Genomic DNA, 27,727 nt, shown 5'->3' on the forward strand with positions numbered 1-27,727 from the left:
AGGCGAGTGTTGGCCGGGGCGGCAGTGGGCGGGGATGAAAAGGCGGGTGGAAAGGATCCGGCGATGGGGATTTTCCCCTTCTGTTCTGGTAGGAACCGAGAGAAAGGGAGGGAGGTGTGGCCTACTTTCCTATGGGGTGGTGGTGTGAGACGGCTGAGAGAGGGTGGGATTGGGAGTTGTGAGTTGCGTGAAGACCGAGAGAGGGGAAAGAAAAGAACTGGATTGTGACTTTGGCAGCAGGGGCAAAGTCGAAGCTCTGATACCAAGCTGATGTAGAACCACTGTAGGGATGAAGAGAGAAGGAAGAAGAAGGGAGGGAGAAGAAAGAAGAAGTTATAGAGACACAGGAAGAAGAAGAGGAGGAAGAAGAAGAACAAGAAGGAAGCTAGGATTTTTTTCATTCAATCATCAATCACCCCATACATGAGAGGGGTGGTCTTTATATAGACCTTACATATTGACCCAATTACATAAACCCAATTGACTAGTCTAATAATAAAACAACTGACCAAATTGACTTGACTAAGACAAAAGCAAATAATGCAATAAAAGAAAATAACTCGAACTCAAATGGATCCAATCCAAGTCTGACTCAATCCAAAGGCTCAGGATCATCTGAATGAAGGGCTATGATGTCCCCATCAACACTACTAGGAGCAGGGAGCTTGGTGTTACTCAGGGTTGGGGTAACTGAAAATGTTATGTAATAATCAAATTTTAGAAGCTCTGTATCTGTACTGTTTCAACTTCATGAATAATGTTATGACATTAGTAAAAGAAACTATTTATTTTTGTTATGAAATTTTAAGTGGCTTCGTGTTATTGCGTGCATAAGATTGCAATAGCAAGACCGTGTCATGATCCTGATTCGGGGCGTGACACAAGCGATTTCATATTTCAGTTCGACAAAATTACATGTCAGCATGCGATATCGAAATCAATCAAACAAGATGAATATTTTCATTTATATTATTCTAAAATAAAATATATTTAATTAAAAATATCATTCATCAAGTTCACACATCATGAATAGTATGATTCAAAATTTATCAAATATAATAATTTTATCATTTGCCGATAAATCTAGAAAAAGTGAAGCATTACTTACCTTGCAAGAAAAACAAAAGTACAGATTCCAACATCTGCAATCTCGGTATTGTGTACTATATCGGTACCTGATCGGCTCGGTATGATATGTTACAGTACGCATCCTATACCAAAATAGCTCTCTAACCATTTTTCTCAATTTTTATCTCAGTATACCTTGATACAGGTGCTTTATTAAGGACCGACATGCATCTCAATACACATCGGTACGCCTCGGTACAGGGTGGTATGCCTTAGTACAGTGTGTCATGTCTCGGTATAGTATGGTATGCCTCGGTACAGGGTGGTATGAGGCTTGTATTGACTCAAAATTGAGCTTTGTACCAATTTTCTATTAGTGCAGTACGACACACCTTGTACCAGATGGTATAGGGCGGTACGGTAAACCATAATAGATATGATCGGCAGGAGACTCCCATTGAGAGTTTTTTCGCTCAGTGCACATGTCGAGCATGTGCCTTTTTTTGTTTCTGGGCTAAGTTATTCATCTGGGCCAGTCAAGTGGACCAGGCCCAACTCCCTATTGGGTTTAATGGCTGTGCTATTACATTCCCCCCTCTTAAAAAAAAGTGCTCAAAATTTTTCATACTGTACTTTGAAGAGCTGGGGATATTTCTCCTTCATCTAATCCTCTAGTTCTCAGGTGGTTTCTCTTTTTGAATGACTCCTCCATTGCACTTTGACATAAGGAATGATACAACATCTTAATACTTGATCTTTTCGGTCCTCTATCCGTACAAGATGCTCCTTATATGATAGATCTTCTCTAACATATAAGGGCTCAAGATCCACAACGTGATTTGGATTTGACACGTATTTCTTAATATGGAGACATAAAAAATATTGCACACGCTAGTAAATGAAGGCGGCAAGACCAGTCTATATGTCACCTCACCAACTCTTTCAAACGGACCTACAAATTTGGGACTCAACTTGCCTCGAATACCAAACCTTTAAATTCCCTTTGTAGAAGATATTTTAAAAAGTACATGATCACCAACTTGAAACTCTAATTCCCGTCTCCTATCATCTACACAACGTTTCTATCTACTTTGTGCAGCTTGAAGTTGTTCCCTGATCAGCTGAATTTTCTCAACCATTCATTGTACAAGTTCAGGTCCTAACAACCTTCGCTCACCAACATAATCTCAACAAATTGGCAAACAACATTTTCTTCCATACAATACTTTATAAGCAGTCATCTGGATGCTATTCTAATAACTACTGCTATATGCAAATTCTAGCAAAGGTAGATGCTCATCCTATGAACCCTTCATATCTATAACACAAACTCTCAACATACCCTCTAAAATCTGAACAATTCTCTCCAACTAACCATCGATCCAAGGGTGGAAGGCAGTACTGAAATTCAGCTTAATCCCCAAGCCGTGTAAGTTTTCCAAAATCGTGATATAAATCTGGCATCTCGATCTAACACGATGGTCACTAAAATTTCATGCAGTCTCACAATCTCTTTTATGGATAATTTGGCTAACCTTTCCAAACTGAAACCAACTCTAATAGGTAAAAAGTGCGCAGATTTGGTTCATCTATCCACAATCACCCAAAATGCATCATTAGCTTTACGAGTCTTTGGTAGTCCACTTACAAAATCCATGGTAATTTGTTCCCACTTCCATACTGGAATATCAAGAGGCCGAAGTGGCCCTGTAGATCTCTGATGTTCAGCTTTGACCTATTGATGCACCAAACATTGAACCACAAATTGAGCGATTTCCCATTTCATATTATTCCATCAATACAACTCCTTCAAATCCCTATATATCTTATTACCTCCAAGATGTGCTGTATATCCAGACTGATGAGCCACTTTAAGAATTTTCCACTTAATTTCTGAATCCATAGGAATACAAATTCTATTCCAAAATCTCAAAGATTATCATCATATATATTCTGAATTCAGATTGATCCCCTGATTCTCTAACCTTCAATAATTGCTGATTATTATTCTAAGCAACTTTAATCCTTTCTGTAAGTGTCAGCTGAACTTGCATATTAGCTAATCAAATCCTCGAATCAAGTAATCGAATCTCTAAATCAAGTATTCTCATATCTTCCAAAATGTGTCATTGATTAGTAGTTACGGCAGCCATGTTCCCTATAGATTTTCTGTTCAAGGCATCTGCAATAATATTAGCTCTTCTAGGATAATAGTTAATCATCAAATCATAATCCTTCAATAATTCCAGCCATCTCCATTGTCTCATATTTAGTTCTTTTTGAGTAAAAATATATTTTAGACTCTTATGATCTGTAAATACTTTGCACTCATAAAGGTAGTGTCTCTAGATTTTAAGAGCAAAAACTATTGCCACTAACTCCAAATCATGTGTAGGGATAAGGTTTCAATTGTCTAGAAGCATAAGCCACCACTTTACCATGTTGAATCACTATGTAACCAACTCGCTTCTTACAAGAATCACTATAGATCGTGAACGGTGAATCCTTCATTACTTGTGGGTATGGTGAGAATAGGGGCTGAAACTAATCGTCTCTTTAATTCTTAAAAACTTTGCTCACAATCGTTGGTCCATTCAAACTTAACCCCTTTTTGAGTTAGGCGAGTCAAAGGTACAGCTGTACAAAAAAATCCTTTCGCAAATCGTTTGTAATAACTTGCCATCCCAAGGAAACTACAAACCTCTGAAATATTTGTTGGCCTGTTCCATTACGCCACAGCTTCCACTTTCATTGGGTCCACATGAATTCCATCTCTGGATACGATATGTCCCAAAAATACTATCTTATCCAACCAAAACTCACATTTCTTCATTTTAGCATAAAGTCTCTCATCTCTCAATGTTTGCAGTACACATCATAGTCTTCATGCTTCATTTTACTTTTTGAATAAACCAAAATATCATCAATGAATACCACAACAAATCGATCTAGAAAAGATTTGAATATGCTATTCATTAAATCCATAAAGGCTGCTGGAGCATTTGGCAATCCAAACAGCATCACTAAAAATCCATAGTGTCCATAACGAGTTTTGAATGCAATCTTTGGCATACCCTCTGCATTGATTTTCAACTAATGATATCTTGATCAAAGATCAATCTTGGAGAAAACTTGTGCACCTTGCAGCTGATCAGACAAATCATCTATTCGAGGAAAAGGGTACTTGTTTCCGTAATTTTATTTAGGTCCCTATAATTAATACAAAGTCTCATGCTTCCATCGTCATTTTTCATGAACAATACTGGAGCCCCCCAAGGTGATACACTAGGATAAAACCCTTGTCTAGCAAACCTTGCAGCTGATCTTTCAATTCATTCAACTCAGTAGGGCCATCCAATAAGTTGCTTTGGAAATCGAACTTGGACCTGGTACTAGATTAATGGTAAACTCCATTGGTGGCAATCTTGGATAATCCTTGAAAAAAAGATCCAAAAATTCATCCACTACAGGAATATCCTCTAACCTCAATTCATCTTATCGAGTGTCTCTTACCAAAGTCAGGTAGCTTCTACATCCCTTCTTTAAAATCCGTCCAGCTTGCAAAGCCGAGATGATACCTGAAAGGGTAACTCATACACACTCATTGTGTCATAGGCCGATGAAAATTGATGCACGTTTAATAAAGGAAAACAGATCAGCTTACAGTAGGACTGCAAGATGTATTCCTATTTTTTTCATTTAGTAAGACAGTATTTTACTTGTAAATGCTTATGTTACTTATCATAAATTCCACTAAAAGAACTACACTTTGTTTTACGAAAAATCGAAGAGCACCTTAGCCAACTGAATATATGGTTTAAGGGATAAACTAAGGCCATTCACCTAAAATCTAAGATTATAAAATCGAACATTTCTTATAAGATCTCCTAGACTCAAAAATAATGAAAAATCAACCTTCAGCAAGATATAGAATAAGCTGAAACAAAAACATAAGTGAATTACATTTGAATCATAAAGACAATATGACTGTTGTTAGCAAACAAATACATCTTATGATAAATAGAAGTACTTGAGTCTTAGCAATGGTAATTGATTACTCATACCAGTAGTTCTTCAACATTTTTTCCATCATAAAGTATTTGATAAGCTTGATAGGTATAAGGATGGTGCTTGGAGAAAAAGTGATCAACACAGCATCCACGAGCCTTGTGTTCTGTACAGACAGGAATTCCTCGAAGTAGCACAGTGAATTGGTCAGAGCGATGCCTGTGGTTCCCAATATGTTCAATCCTACGATCTAGGATTCCTTTATACTCCTAAAAGCCAATGCTAACACATCAGAACAAAAAACAGTAAACAAATGCTTGACTCACAAGCAACAGCTGAATAAAACTTTATTTGCACTCACGTTTTCAACATTTTTGGAAACTTGGAAAGGGCTAGACAAGTTTTGGAACTGTTCTGAAAAAAAGAATAGCTTAAACAAGTGGTATTCTATTTCCTCATGTTTAACAGTCCATGTAGTCATAATGTGACATATGTGGTTACAGTAGTGAATCTAGTGATGTTCCATACAACTCAAGTAACAAGCAGAATGTGACTTCACAACCAAAAACAGACATCACACGATCCAGAATGCCAGATCAAGAATTAGTTGGCAAAAGAGCTCAATATACCAAGCAAAATGTCTAACTAGGAAGCTCATTAAATCATCAAAGTAACAAAATATGAGACAAGAAAAAATGGCAATAACTGTATGTTAAACATCCATGGAATGAATAGAAAAAAATAATAGAACCAAGCAACAGAGTTCATTATAGTTACACTAGTTTTCTGGCACATGCATGCTTTTTTTTAATTGTCAAGTTAAATACTTCTAGAAGTCTTTCTCTAGCATGTTATATATATATATATATATATATATATATATATATATATATGTACATATGATTTTTTAAATTTTAAAAATTTATAATACTTATAACTGAATAATATAGTAGTCACATTTTTTCATCATGGTCTTATAATAAGATATAATAAGATGTCAATTTCTAAACATTGAATGGAAAAAAACAATTGTTGTTTGTTATTAGGATGGAAAATAATATGCAATATCAGAAAAATTCACCATTATTTGGTTAACTAATTATTCATAAAATAAAAATTCTAAAATACTATAAAATATAAACTATCTATTTTAAATTAATTTTGAGACTTCAATTCAAAAAGTGTTAGTATGACTTTGCATATAATAAAAGCAACATAATGCCAGAAAAATAGACCCTCACTGAACCTATTTTCCTACCATAAGATTCAAAGTAGAAATAGCGGCCATTATTTTTCTCAGGTTAATATTCCTAGGACAATATATATATGTTTATTTTTCTAGACTATTGATGAAATTCAAAATATTCTAATATAGAAAATAATTTATACTACAATAAAAATCATTACTTATGATAAATAGTGGTCAATACAAGAAGATGATAGATAAAAAACATTTGTTTTCATAGAATAGCCTGTCTAACAAAATAAAAGGTAATTAACAATCCTTATTTTATTGTTCAAACTATTTTTCATTAAAGTGAGATCCTTTCTTTGACAAGAAAATTTCTTTAATTCAAACCATTTACTTATTGATTAAAGTATTGATATTCTTTATACTTGGTAGCTGGATCTAGAAGAAGTAGAATTCTATTTAAATAATAAAATAAGAATGGCTATACTATTTTCTGACAGAAAGAGCACTGCCAATATACTATAAAAATAATATTAAATTAAACTAAGAATACCAATAATGAGAGGGAGAGTAAGCCATGGTCCTTTTGAATTCAAGGTTGAACTAAAAATGTCCAGTTCAAAATCACAAGTCACCTATATATTGTAAATACATGGATGGTAGGCCTCTGAAACACGAGCTACACCAGATGACCTTTTTTAGAATTGAACCTCTCCAGCTCAATATGTAAGAGTAGCTTAATTCATATCTAAACATTGCTTCATCATCTGTTCATTTAATGTCCCAAATTGATGTTGTGCTGATCAAATCTATTAGTTAATAATATTGTTAACCTAACTATACCACATTGAAATTTTTGGTGAATATGACACATTTGTATAAACTGCAGAGATATTTGTCATGGTTCTAATGCTTTAGGAAAACTCAAATATATACTAAATCAAAAACTATTGCCGGTCAAATATTGGATAATTAAAATGTATTTATAGGATTTCAGTTATGGAATAAAAGTAGGATCTAAGAAATCAATACCCCTCATAGTCAAGTCATGACGCATGTCATTATCATGCATGATTGCTCAAGTATATGGATGATGCAGATTCCTTTCATTATTGAATGAACATCCAAACTCATCTACATTATACCCAAATATCCTATCATGCTATTTATTTTTTAATTAAAATATATCATGCTATTTATTTTTACTTGTAGGATTAGTACAATCATAATTGGATAAGAAACCAAAAATAGTCATAGTGCTTTGTAAGGAAAGAGGACCACCATCTGATCTGTTATCAAGAGCCCAGATAAATTCACCTGACAAGAAGCTCAATCGATAATGGCTTCCAGATAATATCAAAAAAAAGGTGGCTTCCCAAGCATACTGCTCATTAGCATCCCTTAAGAGGCAACAACATGAAGCGAATAAAGAAGCCACATAGAGAAATGGAAGGGTAAGAACATGGAGTGAAGCAACGTCGGCGGAACCGTTGCAAACTAGACGGTTCCAGCCGTTCCGAGCCGTATCGGTGGCTTATCGGTACAGTTCCGGCAACGAAAACAAGACCCGTTGTCAGAGCCAGAGAAGGAGAAGGAAATACATAGCGAGTAGAGGAGGGAAGGAGAGAGAGAGGTCGGGACGCTGGCAGAGGGCCGGTGGAGGCTGCGGTATCGCCTGTCGCGGCCTGTTCTCCTATTTCAAATGAAACAAGGGAACAGCCGCAACTTAAAATATTTCTTGATTTTTAAGTGAAGTCGGCAAAGCGGCCTCCGCCGACCTCTGTCGGCCCTCCGCCGGCTCAGCCAGCCTCCCTCCCTCTCTCCCCCTTCTTTCTCTCTCTTTTTCTCTCTTCCATAGTACCATGCCCTCTGCTAGTACATGCCCGGCATGACCCGTACCGACTCGTGCCGCCGGAGAATCGGTACGGTGCCCGGTACTGATTTCTCCGACCTTGGAGTGAAGAAAGGAGATGGGCCACGTGAGTAATGAAAGTGTTAGGCTATGGGTACGAGACTCACAGGCAAGGTACGCGGTACCGACTGTACCGACGTACTGGTGGGCATCGGTACCGGTACGGTACCGAACCAAACCGAGCTGAACCGGTACTGTACCGATGGGGCTAAAAGTCAAAAAAAAAAAAATTGGAGCCAGTACGGACTGATCGGTTCGGGCCGGTACCGGTTCGGTACCGGCCGGTACGGTTCAGTACCGAAATATGTAGCTGTACCGTACCGGTGGGGTCCGGTACCGGTATGTACCGGCCCGTACCAACCTGTACGGCAGACCATGCTCACAGAAAAGAAAAAAAACAAAAATGCCATAGTAACCTAAAAAAATTACTCAAAAAGTCACTCATTTTGTGTGGAGTATTTTGATTACTCCCTCGTACGGCGAAATGTGCCATTAAGTGAAGCAAAGTGATTGTTGCAAGACATCTGAGGGGCATTTTTTAGTGATTTTTCTAAGTTACCTTCCCTCTTTTAATGTAAGATATAGATATCTCAATAGTAATTTTAGGCCCAGACCTAGTGAGAACACTTGAAGAACATTGTTCAATAAATCTGTAATGCATGTTAAAAAAATCAATTTTATATTGAACTAGGATGCACTCAACTACACTTCCATTTTTTTACTTTTTTTCTTAGAAAGAGAGAGAGATGCCCGCAGTTTCATGTTACAAGCTCCCTCAAATAGAAACTACATATCTTCTGTAGTTGGTTACAGCTTCAATGTTAAAAATGGCATTATCATCCTAGACGACATTGAAGAGGAACAAGATGGTGCCAATCCTCGAACCCTTGCCAAGGTGATCTACCTAGAGAACAATGTTGTGTAGTTGATCTAAGTCATATTTATGCTCATACCCTTATTATTGTCTATACATAACACACTGCTGTAGTGATAGATAGTGACATCTATGATCCTAAATAACATTATTGTGTAGTTGATTTGATTCATGTTTATGTGGTGTTTGCTCTTCATTAAATGTAATTAAATGTTTGTCGAATACCTCCTTAGCCATAGAGCATTCTTAAGTAACTATATGGAACTATATGATCGCTTACAATATTTATCTTTTAATTTGAGCTCTTTTATATCTTTGTTTATTTCTTCATCTGAGTATGCAGCTAGTTTATTCAATTTGTGAATTGGAATTTCTTCTAACAATTAAGTGTACATGCTTAGGACATGTCTATTAGCTATCAACATAAATCTTTATAAGTGTATCATATTTTTAGAAAGTAAATTATTTAAAAATAAAAAAATAAAAATAAAATAAAAAGTTATGAAAAAATAGTACTACATATAGGTAATTCAAAAGTATTTTTTGAAATAAAAAACATAGTTTTTTGCAGCACATTGAAATTTTATCATTTTCCAAAAAAATTAAATAATGATAATCTGGGATAATAGTAAATGCAGCATCTCTATTGTGATTCTGATTTTTCTGAATTAAAAAAAATATCTAGATTTTTAGTTAAATATTGAATTACTATAAAAATATAATTAAAATTGTTTAATTAAGCAAAATTATAGGAATTAATTTCTACACGTAATTAATTACCTAAATATCAGTTACTGTAAAAATTGTTTGGCATGTTCAATAACTTGCAAGAATAAATCCATCTAGGAAGGAGCCGGAGCGTGGCATCGGCTGGGATCATGGTGCCATGCTCTCGAGTCGGCAGCACTGGATGTGCAAGTGGTGCGACACTGAGTTTAGAGGTGACAGAATAACCAGGCTGAAGCAACATCTTGCTGTTGGTTACTCTAATGTATTGATGTGCTGGAAATGGCCCTAGAAGATCCGGCAACTGAGCCACCTTTGTATTACTCCAAAGTGTTAGAGGAGGGCTCCGCTCTAAATGATGAGGAGGCACAGATCGAGGTTGCCATCCAGACAAGCCTGGATGACCAGTGGCAGCATAACAAGGTGGTCAAGCATAAAGCTTGGTTTGGGCCCTTATAGGACGAGTCGGGTTCTGAGTTTGGGGCCGGCGGAGCAGAGTCAGAGTTTAGGAGGACCTCTTCGGTCAGGTAAGCTGTCAGTAAAGGTGGGGAAGCACAGCATCTATGTTAGGAGCCTTCAGCAGTAGGGGCTACAAGAAGTCGCTGGGGAGCCGATCATGGCATATTCCATGTCCGTGACATTGTCTCAGCATTTTGATCGAGAGATGCTCAGACGAGGTCACCACGCTAATGGATCTGGTCAGTCAAGAGAGCAAGGTTGATCCTCACAATAGAGCCAAGAAGAGAGGGGCAACATAGGAAAGAAAGCAACTTGGAAGAAATGCAACAGCAAGGCCCCATTGGAAAGTAGAGTCAGAATCAGACATCAAAGAGCCTCCACAGTCATATGGGAGTAGCAATGATGATCCATCCAATTACTAGGGAGAATGTCAAACCACCATATATAGTGCTTCAGTGCTACTATCCTACAAAGCCCGAAGCCTCTTATATCTCAGAATTTGTTGTCGGCAAATTTGGATGTGTCGCTTCACAATTGTAATAGCAAGCAGATGACTCCTCCTAGAGCAACACATCACCCACAACATGTACAAAGACCATTTAGGCGATGTACCTCATGGCAGCCCGACGAGCTTACAGAACCGCTAGGCCATGTAGATAGAAAATTGAACTAGGCCCCCCACATATGAAGACGACCCTAACATCTATGAGTGACATCACCTCCATGAGATTTTAGGTGTCAGTGCATATTTAAATTAATTTTATACTGTATTTAATTGATTTTCTTTATGAATATAATGATTTATGTACTTTAATTATATTTATCATTGAAATTATCATCATTTTATAAACAAAAAGCATGAAAAAAGAAAAAACACGTGAAAGAACATGAAAACATCTCAAAAACATCAAATCGATGTTTAAATCACTCAAAATCTTCATAAAACATCATTAAATATCAAAAACGTTTGAGAAAAATAAAAAAAACTGCCAGCCAGTTCAAAATCAGCATGCCTAGAAATACCGAGTATCGGTTCGGTAATGACCTGGTACTATATCGAACCGATGGCTGACCGACACAAGGCTTGGTATCGGTTCAGCCTATCTTGTGTGCAACTATCTCTCACTTTTAAAGGTACATTCTAAGGTGTCTAACTAAATCCATTGCTTGGAGTTCAATATGCATTCCAGTGTTAGTCCAAAGAAATATTCTCATAGATAAATATGCCTACAGCTACATGGCTCTAAGATCGTTGCACACCAAGGAGCCATAAATAGATAATAATTGATCAAAGTCGGGTTATGCATGTCTCAAAGACAACAAATTTCAATTCTTACACTTTGAGCAATCAGTCTTTCTTATAGCCATAATATTTTTTTCTTCTTATCTGCACTTCATCTCCAGGCCATAGTAAGCCATCAATTACATAATAAGTTATCAATGCATCACGTCCTAAGATGTCTCATTCCAAATTCTTTGTATACTAGAAAAGGCAAGATATTTCTCACACTTACCTTTACATGGATAACCATGGATTATCGTACTGCCCCATACAAAGCGTACCGTACCATACCAAGTAGGAACCAATACGAAAAATTTGGGTCAGTACAAGCCTTGTGCCACCTTGTACTACCCCGTACAAAGGCATATTGAGGTGTGTATCGACCCATACTAAGGTGTACCAATATAAAAACTGAGAAAACTAGTTTGAGCGTTGTTTCGGTATAGGGTGCATACCATACTGTACCGACAATACTATACCGAACCAATAAGGTATATACACAATATCCGGTATCGAGATTGCGGACCTTATGGCTAACAATTATTCTTAGGTTGTGCAGCTTCAACATGCCATTATTGAATGAGAGATAATTTAGCAAACCCACCTTTATCATGCTATGAAATCTCAAGTTCATTTTTTTATCTATACATGATTATTAAAAATATAATACCAATTTGTTCCCCATTACCTTGCTGATATTAGCTTTTCTTGATATTTCCACATTCTAACTTCCTATGTTTTGACTACTACGGCCTTGTTTGGGGGAGCTTTCGGAGGGCTAAAAAGCATTTTCTGGCGACCTAAAAGCACTTTTAGATGAAATAAGAATGTTTGGTAAAAATTTCGGAAAGCTGCTTTTAGCTTTCTCAGAAAGTTAACAATAGCTTTTTGGAAGAATCTTCATTTTGGAGCTTTCTAAAGAAGCACTTCTTGGCTCTGTCGGAAAGCTATTTTTTTGACCAAAATACCCGTGATAAAATATAACAATTCCACAAATTATCTCTTTATATTATATTATATCATCAAAAATTAATTTAATATTATGTTATATTATAAAAAAATAATTTACACTAATAATTATAATATTTTATAACTTTATTATTATATTATACTATAAATATAATATTATATTACATTATATCATAATCATTGATATGTTATGTTAAATAATTTAATATTATATTAAATTATTATGTTATAGTATACAATATTATACTATTATATTATAATAATATTATATTACTATATTATAATAATATTATATTACATTGCAGTAATATTACACTATATCATATATTTATGTATTAATACATATTATATTTTATTATGCTCTGTTGTATAACACTATGCAATGTCCTTAATGAAAAATATAATTTAATATTATGTTATATTATAGAAAATTAATTTATGCTAACAATGATAATATTTTATACCTTTATTATAGTATTATACTATAAATATAATATTATATTACATTATATCATAATCATTGATATGCTATGTTAAATAATTTAATATTATATTAAATTATTATGCTATAATATACAATATTACATTAATATATTATAATAATATTATATTACATTACAGTAATATTATACTATATCATATATTTATGTATTGATATATATTATATTTTATTATGCTCTATGGTATAATACTATGCAATATTTTTTATGGTCATTTTGTCATACCAAAAGTACTTTTCAGTTTGTTTACCAAACACATGTTAAAGTGGCACAGTACTTTAGAAATTAGTTACCAAACAACAAACAATTTTTTATAAAAGCTCTATTTCAAAAAACTCTACTTCCAAAAGCTCTACTTTCAAAAGCTTTACTGCCAACAGCTCTGCCAAACAGGGCCTACATGAATATGCATACTACTTGGCACGTTCAGCCTTCAATAGACTCTTTGTTTGAACCATTTGACTTTGAGAGGTTCTTGTCATAAATTTATCTATATTGCAATGTAAGTCAAGATTGGTATGCAGCTTCTATTTTAAGATATACATATTGTTATTCAATACACACCACCTTTATAGTTTAAACCGTACACACGTTAGGTTGTTCTCTTATAAATAAACACTATGCACAACTATCATTCTCCAAATGATGGGACATGGACAATTGTTATAGTGATTATGAATAACTTAATTTCCAATAAAAAGTCATGGTAACAAGGTTTGCCATGCCGGGCATACTATATCATACAGATGCCAACCAGTATGCAGTTTCGTAATGTACCGACATTTGGTACACCTCGTCATCTCGTACCGACACTATATTAGGATAGTACTGGTACAGGATCTGGTCCCAAGACAACAAACTTTGCACGGTGACATATAACATTGATAGCCACTCAATAATAGCCACATGTGCCACAAATAAACTCACAATTCTATCAATTCAATGTCCGCATAATATATTTTATGAAGTGATGTATTCTATGAACAAGAATAAGAAGAAATAACATAATATATCTAAACTTGCACAGACGCAACTTAAAATTTATCATTTCAACCAAAATAACTAACAATCTTCAAAAAAAGAAAGTAACCACTATAGTTTAGTTAAACTGGTTAGAGCTCACCTTGTATAACAAGTAGAGCACATAAAATGATATAAAGCATAAGCATGAAAAATGCACCCAAAGCCTGTAACCACAAAACAATAAAAAAAGGTAAATAACTATTTTATTATCTATCAAAGCACACTACATAAATTTAATTCATAATTGACAGAATTTTACATGTAACAGGAAAAAGCATCCAAATTAACATACTCTAAGTCACAAAAAGCACATCAAAAAATTATGACAATCCTCTACATTCTTGCACAAAGTTCTCTCTCCATCCAAGATAAGGACCTAAGTGCACTTGTTGAATTGTCTATGGTAACTTAATCATAAATAATGCTGCCGCATCAAGCATACATTGATTTGTTTTTACCAAACATTAATCATCAAGTGATCACAAATAGAGAAAATAATAGGCAAATAAAAAGAATACAAACCAACTAAAGAATGATTTTGTTGGGCAATAGTTACATAAAGAGTCCAGAAGTAACCATTTATGAGAGAGAAATGCATTAGAATATGATGACAACTAGTGAGGTACAACATAGCTTCTAAGTAATACCGTGTCATGTAAAAGAATAATAAGACTCACCTGTCAGAACCTCTCGTGACATTAGATATTGTAAAAGGAACCATGGAATGTGAAACTTTTCCTTGAGATGAACTTTCTTCACAGGTGTAGTTCACAGGTACAAGTATCAGCAATCCAATTACAGAACAAACTGTAAAAAATTTAATTCTACATAATAAACAAATAATCACCAATCAGTACATTAAAGGATACGTCGCATCCATTTTGAGCAAAGAAATGCTTCTTACTGATACAAAGAATTATCAATATGCGCCAAATGTAAGGAAAAGACATAACAACCCAAAAATATGTAGAAAGGAGAGAAAATCTTCTTTCATATAATTGTATGACTCATCCTTCAATCAATAGGTCACTTTGAATGAAAAATTTATCAAAATTAAAACAATCTCAATTAAAAAAAGAAACATCTACAAACCTTCAAAATTAGCTTAAACGCCACTAAAGTTTACCACTATTGTCAAAAATGGTTCAGTTTCTCCATCATTAAATATAAGAAGATAACTTAGAGGCCCCATTTACGACAGAAGAAACAATCAGATTGATGGTTCCATCCTTGCTGGGCATTTTACCAGGAAATTCCAGCACTAAGAACAACTAATTGGTCCAATGGGAGAACCGTGTATCTAATTCATCGTACATTCAGTTATATGTTAGATAATATTTAATTGTTTAAATATTTTGGTTGGAAAAGTTCAACCATTAAAGAATTTACTCGTACAATAAACTTTAATCCTAGATCGGAAAAATTAATATGAGCAGAGTTTTGTTTAATACTTCTCCAACCAGTGGGCTTTAGTTGGACATGTGGGCTTTTGGGATGCTCCCAGCACATGCATGCACAGGCACGCTCTATATAAGGGACTTGGTCCAAACTCTTGATACAACATAAATTAGAAAGCTCTCTCTCCCCGAGATGGAACCGTTCTTTGCTTTTTGCTCTCCATTTTTTTCACTACCTTTACTGCTATTTTCCTCCTATTTTATATACTTTGGAAGTATTAATTTCGGACAACTGAATGAATCAATCAGGTCAAGCCTTCTAGATGCTCGTTTACTCCAAAGCCAAGCTGAGGGATCAATTGTATCTTGGGAGCATTAGAACCATCTACCCGACACGAGAAGAGCAATAACACTCTTAGAGAAATGCCTAGCATGCCTCTAATCCAGATTCCCATATTTTCTAGTTTCTCACTTATAAATGTTTCTTTTTGATTTTATTCATGAAATCACACAAATTCTTAATTTTTCGATTTCATTAATATTTACCTCCAACAGTCTAAGAGCATTATTTGGTTTTATTACATTTTTTATCAAGATCCGCAATCTCGGTACTGGGTACCATATTTGTACCTTATCAGTTTGGTAAGATATGGTACGCACCCTATACCGAAATAGCTCTAACTATTTTTTAAAATTTTTCTCTGGGTACACCTCGGTATGCCTCAATACATGTCAGTATGCTTTGGTACAGGACGGTACGCCTTGGTACGAAATGTTGCGGGGCTTGTACCGATTTGAAATTGAGTTTTGTATCGGTTTTCTCCTAGTACAATATGGTATGCAATGTACTGAGCTGTACAGGGTGGTATGGCAAACCATGATTTTGATAGTATAACAGTTAATTCCTATCAGTTTTCTAATTTATAAATCTTGCTGGATTTCAAAACAGTTACTGTCTTATATTGTTCCATTTCTGATAGCACCTGTAGTTTAAAATATAAAAAAAAATATCAAGAATAAATAACTATAGTTTTCTGTAAGCAGGTAAACAATTGTTGCATTCATATTATATTACTGTCTTCTGATCCAGAATTTTATTATGCAGAATTCTGTCTCTGATAAACACATTCTATAATCTATACTGTAGAAAGTACAAATTATGATTTAGCAAACATCAACAATAGCAATTAGATTTTCTATTCATTGTTCCAGATTTTCAGCGGGTCATTGTTTGTGTAATGGTAAAATACTTGGGCTGACAAGGGCAATTGTATGCGTTCAAGTCCTAAGGCAGCCACTTTGTGTCACAAAATACCAAAAGTTAGATCTATCCCCAATTTGCAGGACCATTACTGGGAAATGTGGTTTCTTGCTCTAGATTTTCAGTAAAATAACCTGTTTTGAATAAACATTTTCTAACCTAGGTAAACACTACCTGAATTCTGATAAACAGAAATTTTGTTTTCCAGTTTTCTGTACACACTAATGAAATGGAAGCCTTGAGGAACAATGTGTCGAATAAGAATGGATTTCTCTTTCATATACTAATTGCAAGGCCGCAGGTCATAAAGCTGAACACTGTCAGTGAAAGTGACTCTTACTTTGGTGCCCAAAGATTTTGCACCGTATGGAATATCGACTTAATGCCTTTGAGAACTGTCAAGCTACCTCCACATGTTCTTAGGCTGTTAGCGCTTCGGGAATTAATTTCTGAAATCTACATTTTCAAAAGAGGATTTTAGAGTCTGTTTTGTATGAGTTAATGGCTAGTTAGCTTTTGCAGTCATTAAGAATTTTATTATCTTTTATTTTCTTTATTGCAATTCCATTTGAATGATATTTGAAACTGAAAAAACATAAAAGCTATTAACTTAAAGGTTTGAACTTCCACAACTTAATTTGAACCAATCTTAGCCGAACTGGTACTGGGACCCATGCTGGTCGGCTACCGGTTCAGTACGGTACCGGTTCGGTATGAGGTGAATCAGACAGTTCATCCCGGTTCAACAAACCATTTTCAAATCTTTTGAGATATTGAAAGAGAGGGGGTGGTGAACCAGTTCAAACTGGTGCGAATCGAGTGGTTCAAACCGGTTCCACTTCGAATCATCTGGTTTGAAGCAGTTCAAGCTATTTTCCAAAATAAACGCCGATGGCACTAGTTCGGTTTGGTACGGGGTGAACCTGGCAATTCAGCCTGGTTCGACAGACTATGATTTGAACCTTTATGTGCATTAATTATAAGCTATTAAAAGATAAAACAAAAATTTATTTGGCATTGATCATAAGCCACTAAGTACAATCTTAACTAAGAGAATTTAGCACAGCTATTGATGTTGAACCTGAAATTCAAACTGAGATTTTGTGATTTAATTATACATAATTATTTCATTATTCCCTTCCCTTAGACAAGACTGTTCATGACGATCAAAATTCAATCAAACCTAAAAAGTTCAATGGATCTTTCTTTAAGAGGTGCAGAGCCAAATGAGGTTTTGGCTAAGCACACTAGGTTTAGTTTCAATCATAGAGCTTCCACAAATGACCAACAACCTTCTACTTGATCAGATTCAAATTTAAATCAACTCAACTCATAACCTATTCTAGGAGAAACTCAAGTGCACCTCCACTTCAACTTCACCTGCTTCAAGCCTTAGAACTCCACAAGAAATTGACTACCATTGCCAACATACGATCCTTAATGCTTCATATGATATCCTATATTAAGGTCCGCCATCTCGGTACGGGACCCCGTACCAGTACCATACTAGCACAGTGCCAGTACGGTATGGTACGGAGTTTTTTTGGCGTACTAAGTGTCGGTATGTCAGCCATACCAGATACCGAAAACGAACTGGTACGGTACAGTATGCCCGTACCGGCTAAAATGCCCAGTTCTAGCCGTACGGCGTACCATGCGCTATATAATTTTTATCTTTTGAATTGGCCAAAGAACTTTGGGATGCTCTTGAATCAAAAATAGTTTAGACCATAGTTCGTCGAACCAACCCGTACCGGCCGGTTCGGGCCGTATCGGATTGGTCTGGCCAGCTAGCGGTACGGCAAAGCCGTGGAAACCGATACGGGCAGATTCTATTCTAGAGACGAAGAAGACAAAGAGAAGGAGGAGACATAGCCGCGGCCTTGGCCTCCGCAACATCCCCACGGGCTCCGCCGCCCCCTCCGCGACTCTCCAATGGCGGCCACAGGTCTTCTCCCTCTCTCTCTTTCCTGCGCTCTCTCTCGTTCTCTTCTTCTTCTCCAGCTCCGGCGGGGAAGAGCTGGCTGGTTTGTACCGGCCAGTTTCGGTACAAATCAGAACCGTACCGGTCTGGTAGGTGACTGGTACGCCTATCGGTACCGGTACGGCGAACCTTGGTTTAGACGATGCTAGCCTTAATTGATTCGATGTCTCCAAATTCCAAAGGAATATGATGGTGGACAATACGTTGGTTAGCGACTATAAATTCCAAGAGCTCCTTAGGAAAACTGAGATATTAGGTTTTTTTCCTCTGACTGTCTTCCACCTTTAAGGCACCTGCCTTAGGTAAACCAAGAGCTCCTTAGGAAATACTATAAGGCATCCATCTTAATAGAATGTGTTCCACCTTCCTAAACCAATTATGCAAGAGCTAACCTGGAAGTATGGTGAACTCACCCCAAAAAAAGTGATAAACTCCCTTAGGATAGAGGAACAACACCGACTTAAGGTCAAGCCAAAATCTGATTATGCCCCTACGGTGAACCTGCCTGAATCCCAACCTAAATCCTCTAAAACCATCCAATTCGTTCAAATATATAGTGAAATCCTTCAAAAGATCTAACCATTCCTTCAAACCCTATCAGATCTTTAAACCTAAACAACCTAATCTTAGCAAAGATCAACCTAATCCTAATCTTGTTCTGAACCCACATCAGAAGTAGAAAGACAAGGAGCAATTCTGTTATGTATGCAGGCTGACAAACCATCTTGCTTCCATAAGAAGACTAGACCACTAAGAAGAGGTCATGGTAGATCAGGACCTCAAGTGAACATGGTTGAAAGTGGAGTACAACCCTCCTTTAATTTTTTAACTCCTTTGGTTAACCTCGCCATTGCCTCCAATGCTTAATGGCTTGATTCAAGAGAAAACTTCGATATTGGTTTTGATAGCTCCTAGTTCTCCACCTTTTAAGACTCGAGTAAAGGTGTAATATTTGGGAATGACTCCGTGGCACATATGCTTGGAATAGGATGAATGGACTTGATGATGACTTTGGGGAAAAGCCTGATCATTCATAATGGGTTGTACATGCCTAGTATTCAATGTAATCTTATTAGTGGATCCTTGTTATTCTGGAGAGGCTATAAAATTGCTCTTGAGTCTATAATTATAACTTCCAGAAATAATGACTTTGTTGGTAAGAACTCTATAAGCAAAGATGTTACTCAAACTCAATAGACTTTGAATATCAACAAAGATCCTTCTTCTGTATTCAATCTCAAATCTTTTCTTATGCGACATGGTTGACTAGGACATGTAAACCTAGATTGGACCGAGCATATGGTGAGCCTTAATCTAATTCGTAGATCAAATCCATATTCTAAATCTAAATGTGAGGTCTATGTTCAAGCCAAGTAGACTAAGAAACCCTTCAATACTTCATAAAAATGCAAGCTCCTTGCCCTCGAATATACTGATTGTGCAATGCAACTAAGGTTCCTGCTAAAGGAGGAAATTGTTACTTTGTAACTTTCATACATGACTTCTCTCATTATTCGTATACCTATCTCCTAAAATCTAAGGCTGAAGTCCTAAATAGATTCAAGATCTATAAGGTTGAATTAGAAAATCAAACTGATAGGACCATCAAAAGACACTCCTAATCAAGGCAATGATTATAAATGAACATGGTATCTTACATGAGTTCACTGCACTTTATACACATTAATCATTTAGGAGTAGCCGATTAAAAGAATCGAACCTTTATAGACATGGTTAACTTAGTTTGATCATTCAGGTGCATGGTGCACCCAAGATTTTGTGGGGTGAAGCCATACTTTCAACTGCTAGATCCTAACAAATAGAAGGATAGAACACCAAGGCTAGATTATCTCAAGGTGTGGTGGTGTCTAGCTAGGTTGGAATACCTAAATCTAAGAAGAGAAAGATAGGACCTAAGACAGTAGATGTCATTCTTGTAGGATATGCCATAGATAACAATGTCAAGAGGTTACTAGTCATGAACTCAGAAGTTAGTGAACAACACCATCATAGAGGCTAGAGATTTTACCTTTTTTGCATACACCTTTTCTTTTAGAAGTAAAATAGCTAACTCTATACCTACTTAACCTTCAATCCCATCTAACGCTATTAACCTTGAAACGAATGTAGTTGAAACATCTAGGAAGAAGAAAAGGCCACAACCTAATGAATTTAGAAACCCATGTAGTTGAACCCTCTCGGAAGAGGAATAGTCCTGAACTTAATGAATCTAGAAGTACTATAACTAGAAAGCCTAAAGATCTAGGAGATGATTTTTTGCCTTTCCTGCTGAAGGCAAATTTTCCTCTTATGCTGTGGTTATGTCCTTTATCGATGTACATTTCTGGAAGGAGGTCAATAGTGATCTGAATTTATCCTTCCAAACAGAACTTGGATTCTTTCATATCTTCCTCCTGAATGTAAGGCATTAGGTTGTAGATGTGTATTTTATAGAAAGCTAAGGCCCAACGGATTAATAAAAAAAAATAGACTTGTAGCCAAAGGTATCCATCAAGAGAAAGGTATTCGCTACTTTGATACTTATTTTCTTGTGACTCAAATCACAACCCTTAGAATCTTTCTTGCAATCGCTTCTATCCATAAATTGATCATCCATCAGATGGACATGAGAATTGCTTTTCTATATGGAGATCTTGAAGAAAAGATCTATATGGAACAAGCCGAAGAGTTTATCATGAAGGGACTAGAAAACAAAATGCATAAATTAATTCAATCCCTATATGGTCTTAAACAAGCTCCAAAGTAGTGGCTTAAGAAATTGAAAAAAAAAATCTTATACTTTAAATTCTCTTTCAATGATTAAAAAAGATGTGCCTATTTTAAGACCCTTGATGATGATTGTATTATCCTTTGTCTCTATAATGATGATATCTTGATCATTGGTGCATCTCTCAAAATCATAGAAGAAACTAAATTCTCTCTCTAGCAAATTTGACATGAAAGATCTAGAAGGTACTGATAGAATTCCAGAAAAGAAGCTAATCAAATCCCCTAAAGATAGCTCTCTTCCTTTCTCATTCCACAAAAACAGGGCCGGCTCGAGCCTTAGGCGACTGAGGCGGTCACATAAGGCCCCCGGCCCAAGGAAGGCCCCGCTCTGCCACTGCTGCACAGTTTTTTTTTTTTTTTTTGCTTACAGCTTTCACATCCGAAAGCTAGCAGGACAATGAGCTATCTCCTGGCTACGCCGCTACAGTGCGTCCCCGTCTCCCCAACGACAGACAGGCTACAAGCTATAGGTGACTGAGGTGAGGTAACAGGGTTACAGGCGGGCGACCGGCGACGGCTACGACAATTGACAAGCAACGGACATTTCCTCCTCCCTTCTCTGCTGGTGTTTTTTTTTTTGCTAAACCTTCTTGGCAGACTCGGCTTCTTCAATTCTCCTCTCCCCCCAGTGCATCTTAAGTTCTTCGGCCCTTCCCTAGTTCCCTTCTTGGCTCGACCGTCAATGGCTTGAGGCTTCTCAAATCTTCAGTTCTTGGGCCACCCTTACTCCGAAGTCCGGATCTTTTCTCTAGTTCTTCTCACCGTCCTCGGCTCCTCGGACCTCTGGCCTCCGGCCTCCTCGGCTCTGCTCTAAAGTCCACTGTCCTCCAGCTCCAAGAAGGCAAGAACCCGGCGAGTGGCGACCCGCCGGCCGGATCTCCTTTCCAGCTCTTGGGCCGCCCCGCTCCGGAGTCCGGATCTTCTCTCCAGCTCTCCTCGCCGTCCTCGGCTCCTCTGACCTCGAGGCTCTGGCCTCCTCGGGTCCGCTCTAAAGTCCACCACCTCCGTTAACAGCCCAGGCAGTGGTGAGAATCTAGATGTATGTATGGCTAGAGTTATATATTTGTTTTAACTTTTAATCTAGGTCCAAAGATTACTTGGTTACATATCTCAAGCTACCGGAAGTGACTCTCTATTTTTCTTTTTTTTTGAGGAGAAGGAAATCAAAGGTGACTTGAAAAAGCAAATGTTTTTTTTAAAAAAAAGAGAGAGATATAAGAGCGAATTCAACATCCTTGGGTCACACACTGTTCTATCAATTTGAAGTTTAGTGATGAAGTAAATGATTTTTAACAAAGTTGATCACGGATTCTTATGATTCAGTTTAGTGTGAACTGAGAATTTCGCAGTTCAGTAGTTCGATTTGGTTCAACTAGGAAAGAAAGGTTTCATTAAAGGCCCATTAGAAATCATAAGGTTGAGTCAAACATCGACTTTGGGAGAAGTTGATAGATTTTAGATGCTTTTTAGCTAGGCATGAATCAATTAAGAAATTGTTCTGAGGATTTTTAAGATTCAAAGTTAAATATGGTATGTGCCACCCACAGAAGCAAGCAACTTTCTGTAAGTCTAGTTTGCTCCCAATTTTTTGAGAAAAAGAAAAAAGAAAGTTCGACACTTTAAATTCTTATTTCGACATATTCAACATCTACATTCTACCTTGCTTATATGCATATTTTGTTCATCAATTTCATATGCTAGATGAATTATTTTTAAATAAAATTTTAAAATATTTTGTACTTATTAAAAATTTTTCATCATTTAAATTAAAAAAGGCCTCCCCTAGTGAGTTCGCCTTAGGCCCCCATATGTATTGGGCCACCCCTGCACTAAAACATGCTCAAGAAATTTGAATATTATGATCTAAAATTTGTATCCATTCCTTCTAAACCCAGTGTGCATCTAAAGAAAAATCTTGGTGAATTAATATCAGATACTCCTACATTGTAGGGTCACTTCTTTACGTAGAAAATAGAACTAGACCTAATACTACTTATGATCTAGAAAGATTAACTAGAAATACTAGCAATCCTGATCAATCTCTTAAGACAATGGCACTCTTAAGGCACTACCTACAATGCCTCCGATCACATACCATGCCTCATATCATGAGAAGAACAATAACACACTTAGACGGAGTCTAGCACGCCTCTAATCTAGGTTTTATTTTCTAATTTCTTCCTTATAAATTGCTTCTATCTGATTTTATTTGGGATTGTTTATATTGGTTTTTGAGTTTGGTTGGGCCTCCCATGATGGGCTAGCCTGACCAAGATAATCTGATATTCAAATGGAAGAGAAAATAGTTGGGAGGAGAAAAGGAACTACCAGGTAGTTTCTCCTTCCCTCTCCCTCTTTTTTATCTGTGTTTTCTTAACATATTTTCATGTCCAAAATCTCCCCTTGGCAATTTTAAGAGTTTTCAAAGAGAGAAACATCTAAGAAAAACTCTCTTTCATCCTTTTCTTACACCAAAAGCACTTGAACTATGAATTTTTGTGTTCTTTCTATTGTGATTGAATATTTGACCTTGAGCGCATTTCAGTAGTAAAAAAACCCATGGTTCAACCCTTAAGTTCCTAGGAGTTTTTTTTTTTTTTGCACTTTTTCGAGGTCACTCATAAAAAATCAAAATTTTATTAAGTATTCTTTATTCTTTTATTAGTTTGGTCAACTTTATAAACAAGTTTTTCCTTTTGTTGGAGTTTTAACTTTAAAAAAAAATAATTTTAAAAAAATAAATATACCAGCTTTATCCCCTAAATTTTAGATGTTTAAAAATTTTAAAACTCTTATCCTTTTCTTCACGCTTCTTTCAGAAGAGGTGACTGAAAAGAACATTGGTTCTAGTTTCCATAGATATGCAATGTTTTTGACCGGATAGAGTCTATAAATAGACTCTGGGTCCAGTGTTTTAGATAACTCATTCCACATTACTACTTCTCTATTTTCTGAGACTAAACAGAGAATTCTTCTATCCTTTTTCTTTTTCTCTTCTTCCAATCCTCTTTAAAGTTTTTCTTTTCATCTGGGCAACTGAAGGAGCTAGTAGGGTCAAGCCTCCCACCGACCGTGCTCGTTAAAGGAGGATTGGGCTGAGCCAGGTTGTTGTATCTTGTGGATGAGATCGTTGCAAACCCGCACGTAGGTGGCGAATCACATTCTTAGGGCAGTGTATATCACACGCTTCGATTTAGGCAAGCTCTTTTCAATCTTCTGATTTTATTCTGGTAGATTACTCTTTATAATACTTCTATAAAATAAAGATATAACAATTTCTGGGCAAAATACTTTTCCAACACCTTTGCATATTCAAAATGCCACTTTAACTCATTGCATCATTCCCTTCAGCTATCCTGATGTTACTAATTCGTGCAATTATTCTCATGCATGCCAACTCCCCGAATACCCCAATCTGCACAACCCCCTACCCTGTTCTCATTCCCTCGAAAAACTTTTGGCCCCTTTTTTGGTTTCTTGCAATCACAAGTTTCTAAACAAAACAGAAAACAAAAACCAATTTTTGTACTGGAAAAGAGAGTAGTCTCTTTTGATTTACCCGAACTTGAAAAGGCGGAGGACGACGAGCGCGTCGAGGCCGTTGTGGCGGAGGACGTCGTCCTCAGAGAGACGGAAGGCGCGGGAGATCCAGGAGATGGAGGGGCGGAGTCGGCGGAGGGAGAAGCGGCGTTCGAGGGGCAGGTCGTCGCCGGCGGCGATGCGGCGGGGAAAGTAGACAGGGGCGTTGCAGGGTTGCTTCTTAAGGACAGAGAACAAGGACAGCACCACCAGTGCCAGCCCGATGTTTATCCCTGCCGACGCCGCCAAACTCCCTGCGTTCATCTCGAGATCAAAAAATCGCGCGCGAGAGAGAGACAGGGAGACAGAGAGGGCTTTGAGTGGTTTTTGGAGAAGAAACCGGGGGGAGAAAGGGAGTTCAGTTGAAGTGACGTTCTGGTGTTCCTCCGGGGGTTTGATTTGTTCAGGCGACATATTTGATAGGATAATAGCAGCCGTTGGATGGATGGGTTCAAGTTGGTAGTTTTGGGTTTATGGGAAGGAGTGAGCTAGACTAGATGGATATGGAGGGGGTGTGGGATGGAAGCAACGGACGATTTGGACACGTCGATGGGTCCGATACGACGTGGCCGTTGCATGCCATGGGATGAGACGGGGTTTGGTACTATTTTGACACGTGTTTGACTGATCACGTCCTTGAACTGGGGACGTATTTTGGTTTGATCAATTTTTTGTTTTAATAAAGTTTGATCAATTACGGATAAACATACGTTTTGGTTAGACCGGTTATCGATGCTTAAGTTCGGGCCTTCGTCTCCCCTCCAGTTCGGCATGGAACCGGACGAGGGCCATTTATAATCATGGCCCAGCAGGAACGAAGGGAAAGGGGGAAAGCATAAGAAAAACAAAAAAAAACCTCCATGGCTGGAACCCCTGGAACCCCCCGTGATAGAAAGGATTGGTGCCATGCAACGTAACATCAAAACTGTGATGACACGTAGATTTATGGCTTTTTCTTTCACACCAGGTTTGGGTCTCAAAGTATCTTTCATATCTACGTGTTCTAGGATATGCCATGACGCAAAATATTATTTTTATTTTGTTAATAAAAATAATATTTATATAAATATGTACTAAATGGTGGAGGAAAGATTCAGACATGCCTTATAGTTATTCACAATAGACTGGGTATAAATGTAACAACCCAATACATCGCCCAAAATAACTAACCAGAAGATATTATTTAAGTTACTTGATCCTATATAAGTATTCAAAATCTGTCCAGCAAATAACCAGTGTGAGACTAAATACACGCTCATATGAGTTATCACATACTCTTTTTGTTTAAGTCCTGATGTCCTCGTCAGGCTAAGAATCTAAATTTCTTCAAATCTAATCACAAACACAACAATCAATTTATAGTCAGCTTAAATATACTCGTGCTGCAGTATCCTCTCTAGTCCACGTGGGTCATAAGTCGGATCTGCTTTGCTACCATATTAATTGTCGACATGCTCCTAACTCGAGATCACGAATCGCAGGTCGCGGCAACCGCCGCACACTCATAGAAAACTCTCCCCACGAGCAGATAATGCTGAGATACGCCTCGTTCGATGCGACGTTCACAGCGGAATTCGAATGGGACGTCGTTCATCGTATGAACGCGCCTCGGATCATAGAATTCAAAAAAATTTCTGGATCCAAATCCATAAGATTTTTGAATTCATTAGGGAGGAAAAATTAGGATCTGAGGAGAGTTGATTAAGATTTATAAAACAGAAACAAAAATCAAAAGTTTTAGATTTGAAGATCTCATCTTCCAAACTTCTGCAGGTGTAGAACACCGCAGCCTGATGATCTATTCTAGGTTCCTATTTAAGCCGCACAATTGTCCGGCCTCTACAAGTATCCATACGAGGATTTAATCATCTGAGATAAGGTCTTACCGGAGTGCTAGCTCCTTGCAAAGACCTCTCATGACTATCAAATAGATTGGAAGAAATATGCAACATACCTCTTTGAAGAAGAATGCTTTATTCTTCAACCTTGCTCGCAATTAAGGAAGAGGAGGAGGTAGCTTTGCTCGTGAATCTTCCTAACCTTGATGCCGTGGAAGAAGAGGAAGAAGAAGCCCTCTTTCAGCCGTGGACAAGGAGGAAAGGAAGAAGCTTGACGTGGGAGGAAGAACTCCTTCTTCCTCGGGCTGAATTGATCTCTCCCTAGGTTCTTCTTCTTTCTTTCTTTCCAACACTTGGAAGAAAATGAACTTGATCTCCCTTGCTGCCGTGGGAAGAAGAGGAGAAGCCTCTTGCTGCCGTGGGAAGGGAGAAGAAAAGAGAAAGGGAGGCATGGAGAGGAAGAGGAGGGAATTGATCCATAACGTCTCCCTTGCTACCCTTTTATAGATTGGGTTTAGGGCTTCTCCTAATCTTATTAGGAGTATGGGACTATAACCCACCCTTGGATTAATGCCAAGTGTCCAATCCTTGTGTTTATAGATGCATGACATGTGTCCACTTAATCAATTGATTAATTTTCTAATCTTATTAGGATTCCTAATCTCATTAGGAGAATTAATTGATTTGGGAGCATGCATCCTACGACGCCATCTGGACTTCAAAGTCCGCATAGTGTGAACATGACTTAAGTCATATTCATCCTACAACGGCATGTGGTCTTTAAAATCCGCACAAATTTTGGTTTAATCAAATTGACCCAATCATGAACCCAAATCAATTTGGGTCGAACCCAATTTGATTTGGC

At 37.1% G+C, this 27,727-nt stretch overlaps 1 protein-coding gene across 1 annotated transcript in view; it reads right to left on the bottom strand.

Moving 5' to 3' along the window:
- The window catches only part of LOC103696094 (CSC1-like protein At3g54510), a 49,032-nt gene extending 23,744 nt beyond the window's left edge, over positions 1-25,288 (bottom strand). Inside the window, exons 1-8 of the mRNA XM_008777622.3 lie at positions 25,005-25,288; positions 14,691-14,837; positions 14,114-14,177; positions 5,133-5,345; positions 4,984-5,005; positions 4,582-4,646; positions 2,902-2,961; positions 2,672-2,803 (exon numbers count right to left, since the gene is read on the bottom strand). Of these exons, the coding sequence (XP_008775844.2) occupies positions 2,672-2,803; positions 2,902-2,961; positions 4,582-4,646; positions 4,984-5,005; positions 5,133-5,345; positions 14,114-14,177; positions 14,691-14,837; positions 25,005-25,288 (987 nt within the window). The remainder of the gene's footprint in view (positions 1-2,671; positions 2,804-2,901; positions 2,962-4,581; positions 4,647-4,983; positions 5,006-5,132; positions 5,346-14,113; positions 14,178-14,690; positions 14,838-25,004) is intronic.
- Positions 25,289-27,727: the final 2,439 nt, after the last annotated feature.

This window comes from Phoenix dactylifera, unplaced genomic scaffold (genome assembly GCF_009389715.1).
Source record: "Phoenix dactylifera cultivar Barhee BC4 unplaced genomic scaffold, palm_55x_up_171113_PBpolish2nd_filt_p 000164F, whole genome shotgun sequence".
In the NCBI taxonomy this organism is placed as follows: domain Eukaryota; kingdom Viridiplantae; phylum Streptophyta; class Magnoliopsida; order Arecales; family Arecaceae; genus Phoenix; species Phoenix dactylifera.